This window comes from Desmodus rotundus, chromosome 5 (genome assembly GCF_022682495.2).
Source record: "Desmodus rotundus isolate HL8 chromosome 5, HLdesRot8A.1, whole genome shotgun sequence".
Classification (NCBI taxonomy): domain Eukaryota; kingdom Metazoa; phylum Chordata; class Mammalia; order Chiroptera; family Phyllostomidae; genus Desmodus; species Desmodus rotundus.
The window spans coordinates 46,124,949-46,138,297 of record NC_071391.1 but is presented as its reverse complement, the minus strand read 5'-3'; the positions used below and the strand labels follow the sequence as shown (position 1 = coordinate 46,138,297).

Sequence of the window (13,349 nt, the reverse complement as noted above, 5' to 3'; positions counted from 1 at the left end):
GGATAATTTCAGTCTGGATGTGGAGACAAAGATTTCCTCAGGAGGAAAGGGGAAGTGAGAGCCCCAGAGATCAACTCAGGCCCAGTTCTGGGGGCTGTGCAAAGACAGTACAACCCTCCAGGGCAGGCATATCTACCATTCACAGATGGGGACAAAGGTAAGACTTTCTATCCCTCTTCCAGCCACACCTCCAGGATACAGCCAGAGCTGAACGAGTTCAAGGCTCCTGAGTATTTCCTCACTGGGAGACTCCCAAATTACCTTCCCCATAAGCTCTCTTCCCCCTTTGAGGGTCACAAGCCCCAACTCTATCCCTTCAATCCACATCATGTGTGAATTTTTTTTCACCTCTCGACTCCTAACCCCAGCTTTCTCAGTGTAGAGCTCAGCACAGAAGCAGACAGACAAGGCTTGGGGGAAAGGGATATCTGTGGGCCAATATAAATGAAGTTCATGACCTGCCTCTCACTTGGGTTTACAAGAACAAAAGGATCCCCAAGAACTGTCAGTGTGCAAACATACTTTCTAGGCAACAGCTCCTTTATATTTCACAACCCTGAGAAGAGGAAGGATTATTAGCCTCATTTTAATGAGGAAGAAACCAAGGTTGAGTGCAGTCAAGCAACTGCTCCCTTTCACATAGTGAGTAGCTGAGCTAGGTTTGAAACCCGGGTTTCGTTTCTCTAATCTGAAAGGAATCCAAATGCTAGGGAGTCTCTCCTCTGTCCACCCCAAAGCTAACAACTCATCAGACACAAATATGTCTGTCTATTTATTAGAACGGGCTGGCAGAGAAACCCCAAACCCCACCATAGAACAGGAACTGGATGACAGATGGGTAATGGATGGAGACATGCTTAGGGCTCCCTCATTTGTGCACCTGAGCTGAGCTGAAACGGGACCTCAAAGCTGGGCACAGACAGAAGGGGCATACGGGAAGAGCTGGATTCAGTCAAGGAAGCAGAGTTGCAGCACTGGGGCTAGAATGAGAAGGACAGCCCCAATCCCATGGGCCGTGGCCCTAGAATTCATGGCCAAGGCATAGAACCTCGCCACCTCCTCATTGGGATTGCCCTGGCCCGGGTCGAACCACATCTGGATGCAGCGGCCACTCCCTCGACTGTGCCTGCTGACTTGGTAGGAGTGACTCCAGATGCCCTCACACAGGGCCACAGGCGTGGGGAAGTAGAACTCGAAAGTGCGGCAGACGGCCTCAGCGGGACACTCGTTAGATCCTGCAGGAGGAGAGAGGATAGACACAGACATTCAGCCCCTGGTTACCCAGAGATACTCACACAACCCCAATTCTTCAAACGGCCTTTGTCAAAACCCTTCCTCAATCTCCCACCTGCCTGGCCCTCACCTGAGGTCCAGTTCCAGCCCTTGTGCCAGTTGGTCTTGCAGGTGTGGGAGGTGCGGCAGTCTTGCCACCAGCTCTCACAGTCCTCTTTGCACAGGGGCACGTTCAGGAAACGTTCTTTCCTCCAGATCTGGTTCACCTGGGTGGGAGGTGGGAGGGGGAAGGCTCCTCTCAGCCAGGCAGGTGGCAGCCACAGGCTTGACTGAGCTGGGGGGCAGCCTACTGGGCTGGGGTGAGGGAGACCCGCACCTGCTGGATCCAGGGCCCCAGGTTGGGGGAGCACTCGTAGAGGCAGGTGTCCTGGATGAAGTGGCGCTTACAGGCGGGCTCCATCTTGCCGCAGTGGTCCCAGTTAAAGTTGTACAGGAGGGAGGTGTCCTTGTGCAGCTCCTGGCTGGTGCTGACAGAGCAGCAGGCGTTCTTCCTCCAGGGACTGCACTGGGTGGGGCGGACAGGGCACTGAGTCCTTCCCCTACCACACATTTGTGCCGCACCTTGTTTCTCCCCATTCGGTTCTTGCTCTCCTGCCCCAGGTAGGTTGCCCTAGAAACACTCACCATGAGGACCCCTCTGTTCCTGGCCTCCAGGAGCTTACATCTTGGGGGACACTCAATTACAACAGTGTGATCAGGGTTTTGTGGCAGCCTGGGAGAAACCCCAACTTGGGAGGACAATAAACTAACATTTATACAGCTATTAACACTTTATAAAACATTCCTAGATTACCAAGACGCATCATCGTTAAGTTACCCAAGATTAAATACAAAGAGACAATCCTAAAAGCAGCAAGAGGAAAGGAGACAGTTACCTACAAAGTAGTGCCCATTAGACTATCAGCTGATTTCTCAAAAGAAACCTTGCAGGCAAGAAGGGGCTGAAAAGTATTCCAAGTCATGAAAGGCAAGAAGGACCTACATCCAAGATTGCTCTATCCAGCAAAGCTTTCATTTAGAAGGGCAGATAAAGTGCTTCTCAGATAAGGTCAAGTTAAAGGAGTTCATCATCACCAAGCTCTTCTTATATGAAATGTTAAAGGGATTTATCTAAGAAAAAGAAGATAAAGAATACGAACAGTAAAATGACAGCAAACTCACAGTTATTAACAACCACACCTAAAACAAAAACAAAAGCAAACTAAGCAAACAACTAGAACAGGAACAGAAGCACAGAAATGGAGATCACATGGAGGGTTATCAACAGGGGGGTGGGAGGGGGAGGGGGGGGAAGGTACAGAGAATAAGGAGCATAAATGGTAGGTAGAAAATAGACAGGGGGAGGGTAAGAATATATAGGAAATGTAGAGCCAAAGAACTTACATGTATGACCCATGGACAAGAACTATGGGGGGGAATGTGGGAGGGAGGGGGTGTGCAGGATGGAGTGGAGTGAAGGGGGAAATGGGACAACTATAACAGCATAATCAATAAAATATATTAAAAATATATATATATTACTGAGGCCCTGGCTGATGTGGCTCAGGGGATTGAGCACCGGCATGTGAACCTAAAGGTTGCTTGTTAGATTCCTTGTCAGGGCACATGCCTGGGTTGCGGGCCGGGTGTCCAATTGGGGGCATGCAGGAGGCAACCAGTCAATATTTCTCTCACACATCTTTCTCCCTCTCTCTCCCACCCTCCCGTCTCTCTAAAACTAAAATAAAATGATATATATATATATTATATATATCGTATATATACTATATGTTATATATATAACATTTTTTTAACTGAGTTGAATATTCTATGCCAGTCCTGTTCCAGACCGAACAGAGCAGACAAGACAGACAGAACTGTGCTCATGGACCTTACATTCCGGTCACGGGAGACAGACAGCAGGACACTGAGAGAGAAAAAAGGTGACTGTAAGGCTATGGTCAATTCCATGAGGAAATTCACCGCAGGGAATGGGAACGTGGAGTATGGGGCGATTGTGGGAACTTTAAATAAGGCGGCTTGAAAAGCCACTGGAAGGTGACATTCGGCGTGAAGGAGGAAAGAGAGTGAGCGATGCAGTAATACATTGTTGAATGACCGTATTCTTGGCAAATATTAAGACCTGTGTCCCCTGCCCCGCCCCCTGCCAGTGGCTAGGCCAGGACCAGACATGTAGCAGGCGCACAGAAACACGTGCTAAAAAAGTAAATGAAAGACATCCTTATGCTTTTCTAATCTAAGCCGAACTTCATCTTACCCATAGACACACCACACTTTAGCACGGTTTTTGTATAATGTAGACCAGATTGTCCAGATCAAAACTAAAACCGAACCATGAAATAAATGGAAGGCTGTGCTGTATGTTTTGCGTTGCTGGAGTTAATCACCGTTGTAGACAAACGTGTCAACAATGGCAACACTGCTTAGCGTATCTCGTACAATTTAAGTTGCCAATAGAATACACCTGGATCGATCTTCATCTGTAGCTGCCTCATTCATAGTGATTCTGTGAATAAAAGGCACGTGCTATTTCAGTGACTGCTAATGTAGCCATACCAGGAATGCGCATGCTGAAATGCAGGTATTTTATTATAAAGTCCTTTCTTTGGGCTTCTCCTTTGCACTACAGGTGGTTATGTTGGTATTTTTTAAACTAACTGTGCAAATAGATTCTATGAGCTTCAAACATCATTCCAGGATAGAAAAGAAGCCTAAACAATATTTGTCATTAAAAGGAGGCATGGAGCCCAACACGGTTGCAACCAGGTGGCATAAATGTTTGAGACTGTGTGAAAGGACAACACCGGAGCCCTGTGTCACAGCAGGTCCTGTCCTTCGCCCTCAGCCCTCCATGGGACAGTCACAGTGAAAGTAGGAAAAACGTCCTCCCCAAACCGGAGGTGTCCGCCCAGGTTCTGGCGCTACCGGACCTGGAGGGCTGCTCATGCAGGTGCCTCTGTGTGTCCACATTCCCCTCGGCCTCAGCGTCCTCCTTCGTGTCGTGTGGGAAATGTCACCTACCCACCTCCAAGGACCCCTGGAGAAATGAATTCACGTACCGAAAACACACGACACCTAGTAGGTGCTCCATACATGATTATTCCATATTATTGCTCACGTGGTGTCCTGTTCTGAGGAGGCCACCCGAAAATCACCTGAACACTCCCGACTTCTCTGCCATCACTCAAATATGGGGTGTCTGACCCCTCAGCCCTTCCCCCACCACCCTGACTTCCTCTCCCCTGTCAGAAGCAGGCCCCTCCCCAACAGAGCCACACCCCAGCCACACCTGGCCATGCAGCTGGTCCTCAGGGCCTGGCTTGGCCTTGTGGTGTTTGGCGTCCATGCAGACGTTGAGCAGCTCTGTCCCGTCTCGGGCACTGCACCTGGCGGCTGAAAGCCAGGCCAGCAGCAGCAGAGGTGCTGTCAGTTTCCAGGCCATGTCCTTCTGTCCTGCAGAGGAGGCTGTGGTTTGGGAGAACAAGGCCTGAGGGGACAGAGCCCACTGCAGGCTGCGGCCTTCGCCCCCTGTCTCAGTCTGCCCACCTCCACAGTGACGGATGGGGTCAGACCTTGGTCCTTCAGTGCCGGGGTCCTGAGGCTCCCTGAGGCTGAGACTGAAGAGGCTGGCAAAGGGGGCTCCCTCACCCCAGCCTAGGAGGGCTCAGAAGGGCATGTGGGGTCAGGAGGTGGGCCCTGGGGGACTGTTCCCAAGTTGAAGAAGACGTCTTGCACCCACACCTTCTCTCTGGACTTCACCTTAAAAATGTAATGAAATAGGTGAGGTCCCTATTTCCTGAAAAGGGCCAGGGGCGCACAGCACCCTTATCCTGTGTCCAGCAAGTGCTCTGCCCTTAGACCTTGGATCACCTGGTCCCCGCCACCCCCTGGCTTAGGATCCCTGCTGTGCTGTGGAAAACAGTGGCCCAGCTCAGCTGAGTTCTCCAAATCAGCTGGGGAAGAATCGAGTGATGTAACACAAACAGGACCCTGTCTGCTTAAATGCTACAGAAATGGACAGAGTGGTGGTTTTTAAGCAGCTTTTTCCTTCCCTATTTCCTGAAAGCCCCTTCCTCCCTTCACCCCGTGGTGTCCCCGGCCTGCTCAGCTCTCTCTGAGAGCAGGACTAATGCTCCAGACTACCACCTTCCTCCTCCAAACAGACAAACCAACCAACCGACCAATGCAGAGACCCTTGACCTGGAAGGGCACCGTAAAAGTCTACCGTGTTAAAGCAGCCTACCAGACGGGCACTGAGTGTCAAGGGAGGCACCTGGTAAAAATGACGCCCCCCCCCCCCCCCCCCCCCCCCCCCGTCTATCCGGGACTGCCTGCCATCCCGATCCCCACCCATCACAGCCGCTTTCCTTTGAGTTCAGTGGCTGCAGTACCCAAGAGTTGGTACTAAGACCCACTCCTCTCCCTCCCCATTCCCCCATGCACTTGATCACAAAGCCCTGGCCAGGGTCTCTCCAGAACCTTCCTAGCATTCACTTCCCTTAACTGTCTTTGGGGTCCCTCCTCCAGTTTCTTCCCCTTCAAGTCCTCTTCCCCACAGGAGCAAGAGTGATCTTCCTGAAGAAACATGCCCTCTCCTACACACAGACCCACCAAGTCCCCACGGTGCCCCATCTCCCTCCCCTCCTTCGGGCATCTTGCCTGAGCCGCCTTTGCTGCTGGGAGCACACTCTGGCGTGTCTGGACTGGCCCCTCTCTGGGCGGACAACAGCTCCAGGACCCTGGACTGTCCCCAGTAGTCTCCGTCCTCAGGCAGGATAGATTGCAAGGACTCTGAGTGTGCTTCCTCACAGAATGTGCCCTGCAGTAAGCAATTTTAATGCCTCCTCCCTCCCCTTCCAAACCCCACCCCCCACTAAGGCTCCCTTAGTCTGTCAAGTTAGGCAATCCTGTTTGATTTCATCTTTTTCTGTTAATTTACTCATCAGGAACTACACATTCCACATTCATCAAAATCTACAGAAGCGCTCATCTCCGAGGGGAATCTGAATTTCTGGGTTCCCAGGTGGTTGGTTGTTAGGATGAAGCTGCCTTGAGGGGCATGAGGTGCAGTGGCCAGGCCATGGGACCAGTAGCAGCCCATTCCTCTCACAACCTCGGGAAATGCCCCTAAACCGTGCTGAGCTGTTGTTGGCTCCCCAGAAAAGTGTTGAGAGTTATGTCTGGAAAAGCCTGGCACGTACCAAGTAGGCTTGAATGACAACTGTCAGGTTCATTTATGAGTAGCGAGAGGGACACAGGTAGAAGTTGAGGTACGGAAGTTCAGGTTCAAGAGATAAGTCGTTTGAGGTCTGATGAATGGTAATATCTCACCATATGACATTTCTTTAAACATAATTAAGCAACTTTTCATAGTCTTTTAAAAATTGTGGTAAAAATATACATTATGTGAAATATACCGTCTTAACCATTTTTACGAATACTGCTCAGTAATGTTAAGTGCATTCATACTGTTGTGCAACCAACCTCCAGAGCTTTTCCATCTTGTAACAACGAAACCCTTTTCCCAGTAAGCTACTCCTCCCCGTTTCCTCCTTCCCCCAGTCCTTGGCAGCCGCCCTTGGACTTTCTGTCTCTATGCATTTGGCTGCTCTCAGAACCTGCTGTAAGAGGCATCACGCAGTATTTGTTCTTTTGTGACTGGCTCCTCTGACTACATGATGTCCTTAAAGGTCATCCACGTGTCAGAATTTCATTCCTTTTTATAGCTGATAATATTTGGTAGTGTGTGTACCTCAGTTTATTTATCCTTTTCCTCATCAATGGACACTTGTGTTGCTTCCTCCTCTTGGCTATTGTGGAGGAGCTGCTGTACACCTGGCTGTACGCTTGTGTCTTCAGGACCCTGCTTCCAGTCTGCGGGTACACACTCAGAAGTGGAACAGCTAAAACATATGATAACTCTATTTTTAATATTTGAGGACTGTCATACCATTTTCCATGGCAGCTGCTCAATTTTACATTCCCAGCAACAGAGTACAAGAGGGAAAAAAATTGTGCAAGAGTTCCAATTTCTTCCCATCCTCACCAACATTTCTGTTTTTCAGTTGGAGTTTTCAAAAATCAGAAGCCATTCTGGTAGGTGCCTGGTGATACCTCACTGTGGTTTCGATATGCAATTCTCTAATGATTTTTGACATTGAGCAACTTTTCATGTGCTTGTTGGTCATTTGTATGTCCTCCTTGGAGAAATGTGCATTCAAGTCCTTTTCCCATTTTTAAATCAGGTTATGTGTTTTTAGGGGTGAGTTTAAGGAATCGACCCCTATCATAGATATGATTTGCAAATACTTTCTCCTGTTCTTCAGGATGCCTTTTCACTCTAATTGTCTTTTGATGCACAGAAGTTTTTAATTTTGATGTAATTCACTTTACTTCTTTTTCCTTTGTTGCTTATGCTTTTGCTGCTCCCATCCAAAAAATCATGGCCTAATACAATATCATAAAGCTCTTCCCCTAGGTTTCTTAAGGAGTTTTAATGGTTTTAGTTCGTATGATTAGATCTTTGATCTAATCATATGAATAGCCAAGCATTTCATAGCTTGGTGATGATGAACTCCTTTAACTTGACCTTATCTGGGAAACACTTTATCTGCCCTTCCATTCTAAATTTTGAGTTTAACTCAAAATTTAACTCCATTTTGAGTTAAATTTTGTATATGGAGTAAAACATGGGCCCAACGTAATATTTTTACATGTGAATATCCACCTGTATCCCAGCACCGTATTTTGAAAATGCTATTCTTTGAGTTGTCATTCATCCCATTGCATTGTCTTGTCACCATTGTCAAAAATCTGGGCTCTATGTTCTCTTTCATTGACGTGTTCATCTCTCCTTAAGCTACTGCCACACTGTCTTGAGCTTTGTAGTATGTTTTGAAATCAGAATCTGTTTGTCCTCCAACTTGGTTCTTTATTTATTAAAATTATTTTGGGTATTATGAGTGTCTTGCATGTCCATATAGATTTTAGGCTCATATTGCCAGTTTCTCCAAAAAAGGCAGCTAGAATTTTAATAAGGATTGAATTGAATCTATAGATTAATTTGGGGAGAATTGTCTTCTGAACAATATTTCTTTCTGACTGATGATCATGGGATGTCTTTCCATTTATTAGGTTTTTAATTTCTTTCCAGAATGTTGTGGTGTTCAGTGTACAAACCTTTTATTTTGTTACATGAATTTTTTTATGCTATTGTGAATGGAATTTTAGTCTTTAATTCATTTTTGTACTGTTCATTGCTGGTGTATAGAAGACACACCATTTTTCCTCCTTTTTTATTTTTTAAATATTTTTATTGATTATACTATTATAGTTGTCCTATTTCCCCCTTTATTCCTCTCTACCCTGCACACCCCTCCCACCCACATTCCCCCCGCCTTAGTTCATGTCCATGGGTCATACATATAAGTTCTTTGGTTTCTACATTTCCTATACTATTCTTAACTTCCCCCTATCTATTTTGTACTTACCATTTATGCTTCTTATTCCCTGTACCTTTTCCCCCACTCACCCCCTCCTCTTCCCCACTGATAACCCTCCACATGATCTCCATTTCTGTGATTCTGTTCCTGTTCTAGTTGTTGGCTTAGTTTGTTTTTTGTTTTTTAGGTTCAGTTGTTGGTAAGCGCGAGTTTGTTGTCATTTTACTGTTCATATATATTTTAAGATTTTATTTATTTTATATTTTTAAGATTTTATTTATTTATTTTTGGAGAGAGGGGAAAGGAGAAAGAGAGGGAGAGAAACATTAATGTGTGGTTGCCTCTCACATTGCCCCCACTGGGGGCCTGGCCCACAACCCAGGCATGTGCCTTGACTGGGAATTGAACTGGCAAGCAACCCTTTGGTTGGAAGCCCATGCTCAATCCACTGAGCTACACCAGCCAGGTACTGTTCATATTTTTGATCCTCTTCTTTTTCTTAGATAAGTCCCTTTGACATTTCATATAATAATAGCTTGGTGATGATGAACTCCTTTAACTTGACCTTATCTGGGAAACACTTTATCTGCCCTTCCATTCTAAATGAAAGCTTTGCTATATAGGGCAATCTTGGATGTAGGTCCTTGTCTTTAATGACTTGGAATACTTCTTTCCAGTCCCTTCTTGCCTGTAAGGTTTCTTTTGAGAAATCAGCTGATAGTCTAATGGGAACACCTTTGTAAGTAACTCTCTCCTTTTCTCTTGCTACTTTTAAGATTCTCTCTTTATCTTTAATCTTGAGTAATGTAATTACAATGTACCTCGGTGAGTGTTTCCTTGGCTCCATCTTCTTTGGGACTCTCTGAGTTTCTTGGACTTCCTGGAAGTCTATTTCCTTTGCCAAATTCGGGAAGTTTTCCTTTATTATTTGTTCAAATAAGTTTTCAATTTCTTGCTCTTCCTCTTTTCTTTCTGGCACCCCTATGATTCAGATGTTGGAACTTTTAAAGTTGTCCTGGAGGTTCCTAAGCCTCTCCTCATTTTTTTGAATTCTTATTTCTTCATTCTGTCCCAGTTAAATGTTTCTTTCTTTCTTCTGCTCCAAATCGTTGATTTGAATCCCAGTTTCCTTCCCTTCACTGTTGGTTCCCTGTACATTTTCCTCTATTTCACTTTTCATAACCTTCACTTTTTCCTCTATTTTGCAACCATATTCAACCAATTTTGTGAGCATCCTGATTATCAGCGTTTTGAACTGTGCATCTGATAGGTTGGCTATCTCTTCATCACTTTGTTGTATTTTTTCTGGAGCTTTGATCTGGTCTTTCATTTGGGCCATTTTTTTCCTGTCTCCGCATGCCTGTTACATGGTAAGGGGTGGAGCCTTAGGTATTTGCCAGGGCAGGGCAACCTACGTTGCCGTGTTGTGGCACTTTATGTGGGGGAGGGGTCAGAGAGGGAACCATGCTGTTTGTTCAGCTCTCTGCTGGCTTTCAGTCACTTCTTCTCCTACCCACAACCAAATTGGGCCCTTCTGGTGCTGATTTTCTGGTGACTGATTTTGTGTATGTTCTAGAAGCCTGTGGGTCTCTCCATTGAACTCTCCTATGAGGCTGGGAGTTTCTCAACCCTCACAGGTTTTTTCAGTCAGAGGTTTTGAGGCTTTATTTCCCCACACTGGAACCCTGAGTTCCATGGTCTGTCTCGCTCCCCAGTTATTCCTCCTGGTTTATCCACATGCAATTATGGGACCACCCGTTCAGCCAGCTGCCACCTTGCCCACGCCAGTCCTCCAGCCTTCCCCTTTGCCTTGAGTCCTCTCTGCCCAGCTGCCTGTCTCCACCGCCCCCCCCATTGGTCTGCATGAGTGTTTCTTCTTTAACTCCTTGGTTGTTGGACTTCCACACAGTTCGATTTTCTGTCAGTTCTGGTTATTCCTTTTGTTTTTAAATTTGATGTTGTCCTTTTTTTGCTTGTGTGAGGAGGCACAGTGTATCTACCTGTGCCTCCATCTTGGCTGGAAGTCCTCCCTCCCAGAAGAGATTTATATATATATTGACTTTTATATATTTGTCTGGTGTCCTACAAACTTGATGAATTCACTTAGTATTAGTAGTATAATGTTTTTGTGGGCTCCTTAGGATTTTCTATACACAATGTCATATCATCTGTGAATAGAAATAGTTTTATTTGTTCTTTTCAATCTGGATGACTTTTATTTCTTTTTCATGATGAATAGTCCTAGCTACAACCATCAGTACAGTGCTGAACAGACACGATGAGAGTGAATATACTTATCTTACTCCTTATCTCAGGGGGAAAGCCTTTTGGCTTTGAGTATGAATTTAGCAATGGACCTTTTCTTATAGACGATCTTTATCTGGTTGGGAAAATTCCATTTTATTCACAATGTGTTCTTTGTTGGTTTTATTTTTTATCATGAAAGGATTTGGGGTTTTGTCAAATGATATTTCCGAATCAATTAGGAAGATCATATGGGTATTTCCCTTGAACCAACTTGCATTTCTGAGATGAATCTTACTTGGCAATGGTGTATAATACCTTTCACATTATGCTGAATTTAGTTTGCTGGTATTTTGTCGAGGAGACTTATGACTTTATTCAAAATGGATATTACAGTATGATTTTCTTTTCTTGTGATGCCTTTGCTTGATTTTGTATCAGGGTAATACTGATCTCATAGAATGAGTTGGGAAGTGTTCCCTCCTTTTTTGGAAGAGTTTGTGAATGATTGGTATTAATTACTCTTCAAACATTTGGTGAAATGCACCACAAAGGCCATCTGGACCTGCAATTTTCTTCTTGGGAAGTTTTAAAATTACTAACTCATCTCTTTACTTGTTATAGGAATATTTAGAATTTCATTTCTTCTTGTGTTTTTCTTTAATAGTTTGTGTTTTCCTAGGTATTTATTCATATCGTGTATGTTTTATTTATTTTATTTATTTTTTAAATTTTTTATTGTTATTCAATTACAGTTGTATGCCTTTTCTCCCCATCCCTCCACCCCACCCCAGCTGAACCCTCCTCCCTCCCCCACCTCCACCCTCCCCCTTGATTTTGTCCATGTGTCCTTTATAGTAGTTCCTGTATTGTGTATGTTTTCTAACTTACTGGCATATAAGCGTTCATAGTATTCTCTTGCATTGCTTTTTACTTCTGTAACAACAATGATGTCTCCTCTTTTATTCCTGACTTTAGTAATTTGATTCTTTTTTTTTTTTTCTTGATCAAGCTAGCTAAATGTTTATCAGTTTTGTTAGTCATTTCAAAGAACTAACTTTTGGTTTTATTGATTTTCTCTATTGTTTTCTTTCCTCTATTTCATTTATTTTATTTTTTTACTCTTTATTATTTCCTTCCTTCCAATAGCTTTGGGTTATTTTGCTCTTCTTTTTCTGTTTTTTTTTTTTTCATTAAGGTGCTAGTTTAGGTGATTGATTAAGATCTTTCTTCACTTTAACATAGGCATTTAAAAACTCTAAGCACTGCTTTAGCTGTATCCCATAAGTTTTGGTATTTTGCATCTTAATTTTACTCATCAAGTATTTTTAAATTTCTCTCTTGTGAAGTATTCTTTGACTTATTGATTATTTAGGAGTATGTTGTTTAATTTACACATATTTGTGAATTTCCTACATCTTTCTCTTGTTGATTTCCAATTTCATTCCATTGTGGCCAGAGAACACACTCTGTACTTGTGTTATTTCAGTTTTAAAAAATTTAAATGCCCTTTAAAATGGTCTAACATGGCCTGACTGGTGTGGCTCAGTTGGTTCGGCATTGATTGTCCTACAGAGCAAAAGGTCACTAGTTCATTTCCCCTCAGGGCACATGCGGGGTTGAGGGTTCCATCCTGTGTCCGGGCTAGTGTGAGAGGCAACTGATAGATGTATCTCTCTCACATCAATGTTACTCTCACTTTCCTTCTCCCTCCCTTCCCTTCTCTCTTAAAAAAAATTAAAAAGGGCCCTGACTGGTGTAGCTGAGTGGATTCAGAGCAGCTGAGTGGATTGAGAGCAGGCCTGTGAACCAAAGGTTCACAGGGCCAGTCAGGGCATATGCTTGGCTTGTGGGCCAGGTCCCCAGTAGGGAGTGTGCAAGAGGCAACCACACATTGATGTTTCTCTCCCTCTTTCTCCCTCCCTCCCCCCTCTCTAAAAATAAATAAATAAAATCTTTAAAAGAAAAAAAAAGAGAAAGGACTAACATGTTGTTGTGTATGCACTTGCGAAGAATACATATTCTTTTTATGTTTGCTGGTGTATCTATAGATTCTGTTATATCTAGCTGGTTTAGTTGTACAGGTCTTCTATTTTCCTGTTAATCTGCCTAGTTATTCTATTCATTGGTGGTAGGGGGGACCGGAATATTTAGTTGTTATTGTTGAATTGTGTATTTCTCTCTTCAATCACATCAGATTTTACTTTGTATATTTGGTGACTCTATTGTTAGGTGCATTTGTTTATTTTTCATTTATTTTAAAATTATAGTTAACATACAATGTTGTATTAGTTTCAGGTGCACAACACAGTGATTAAGCATGTATTTACATTACTAAGTAATCACCGTGATAATTGTAGGCACCATACA

The 13,349-nt window shown here is 44.3% G+C and overlaps 1 protein-coding gene across 1 annotated transcript; it reads right to left on the bottom strand.

Moving 5' to 3' along the window:
* Window positions 1–540: 540 nt before the first annotated feature.
* Window positions 541–6,090, bottom strand: FOLR2 (folate receptor beta). The gene is made up of 6 exons (XM_053924963.2): window positions 5,953–6,090; window positions 4,866–5,052; window positions 4,583–4,758; window positions 1,610–1,798; window positions 1,364–1,499; window positions 541–1,235 (listed from the first exon to the last, which is right to left on the bottom strand). Exons 3-6 carry the CDS (start codon window positions 4,733–4,735, stop codon window positions 949–951), a joined length of 765 nt encoding a protein of 254 aa, XP_053780938.1. The 5' UTR covers window positions 4,736–4,758; window positions 4,866–5,052; window positions 5,953–6,090; the 3' UTR covers window positions 541–948.
* Between the last annotated feature and the right edge of the window lie 7,259 nt (window positions 6,091–13,349).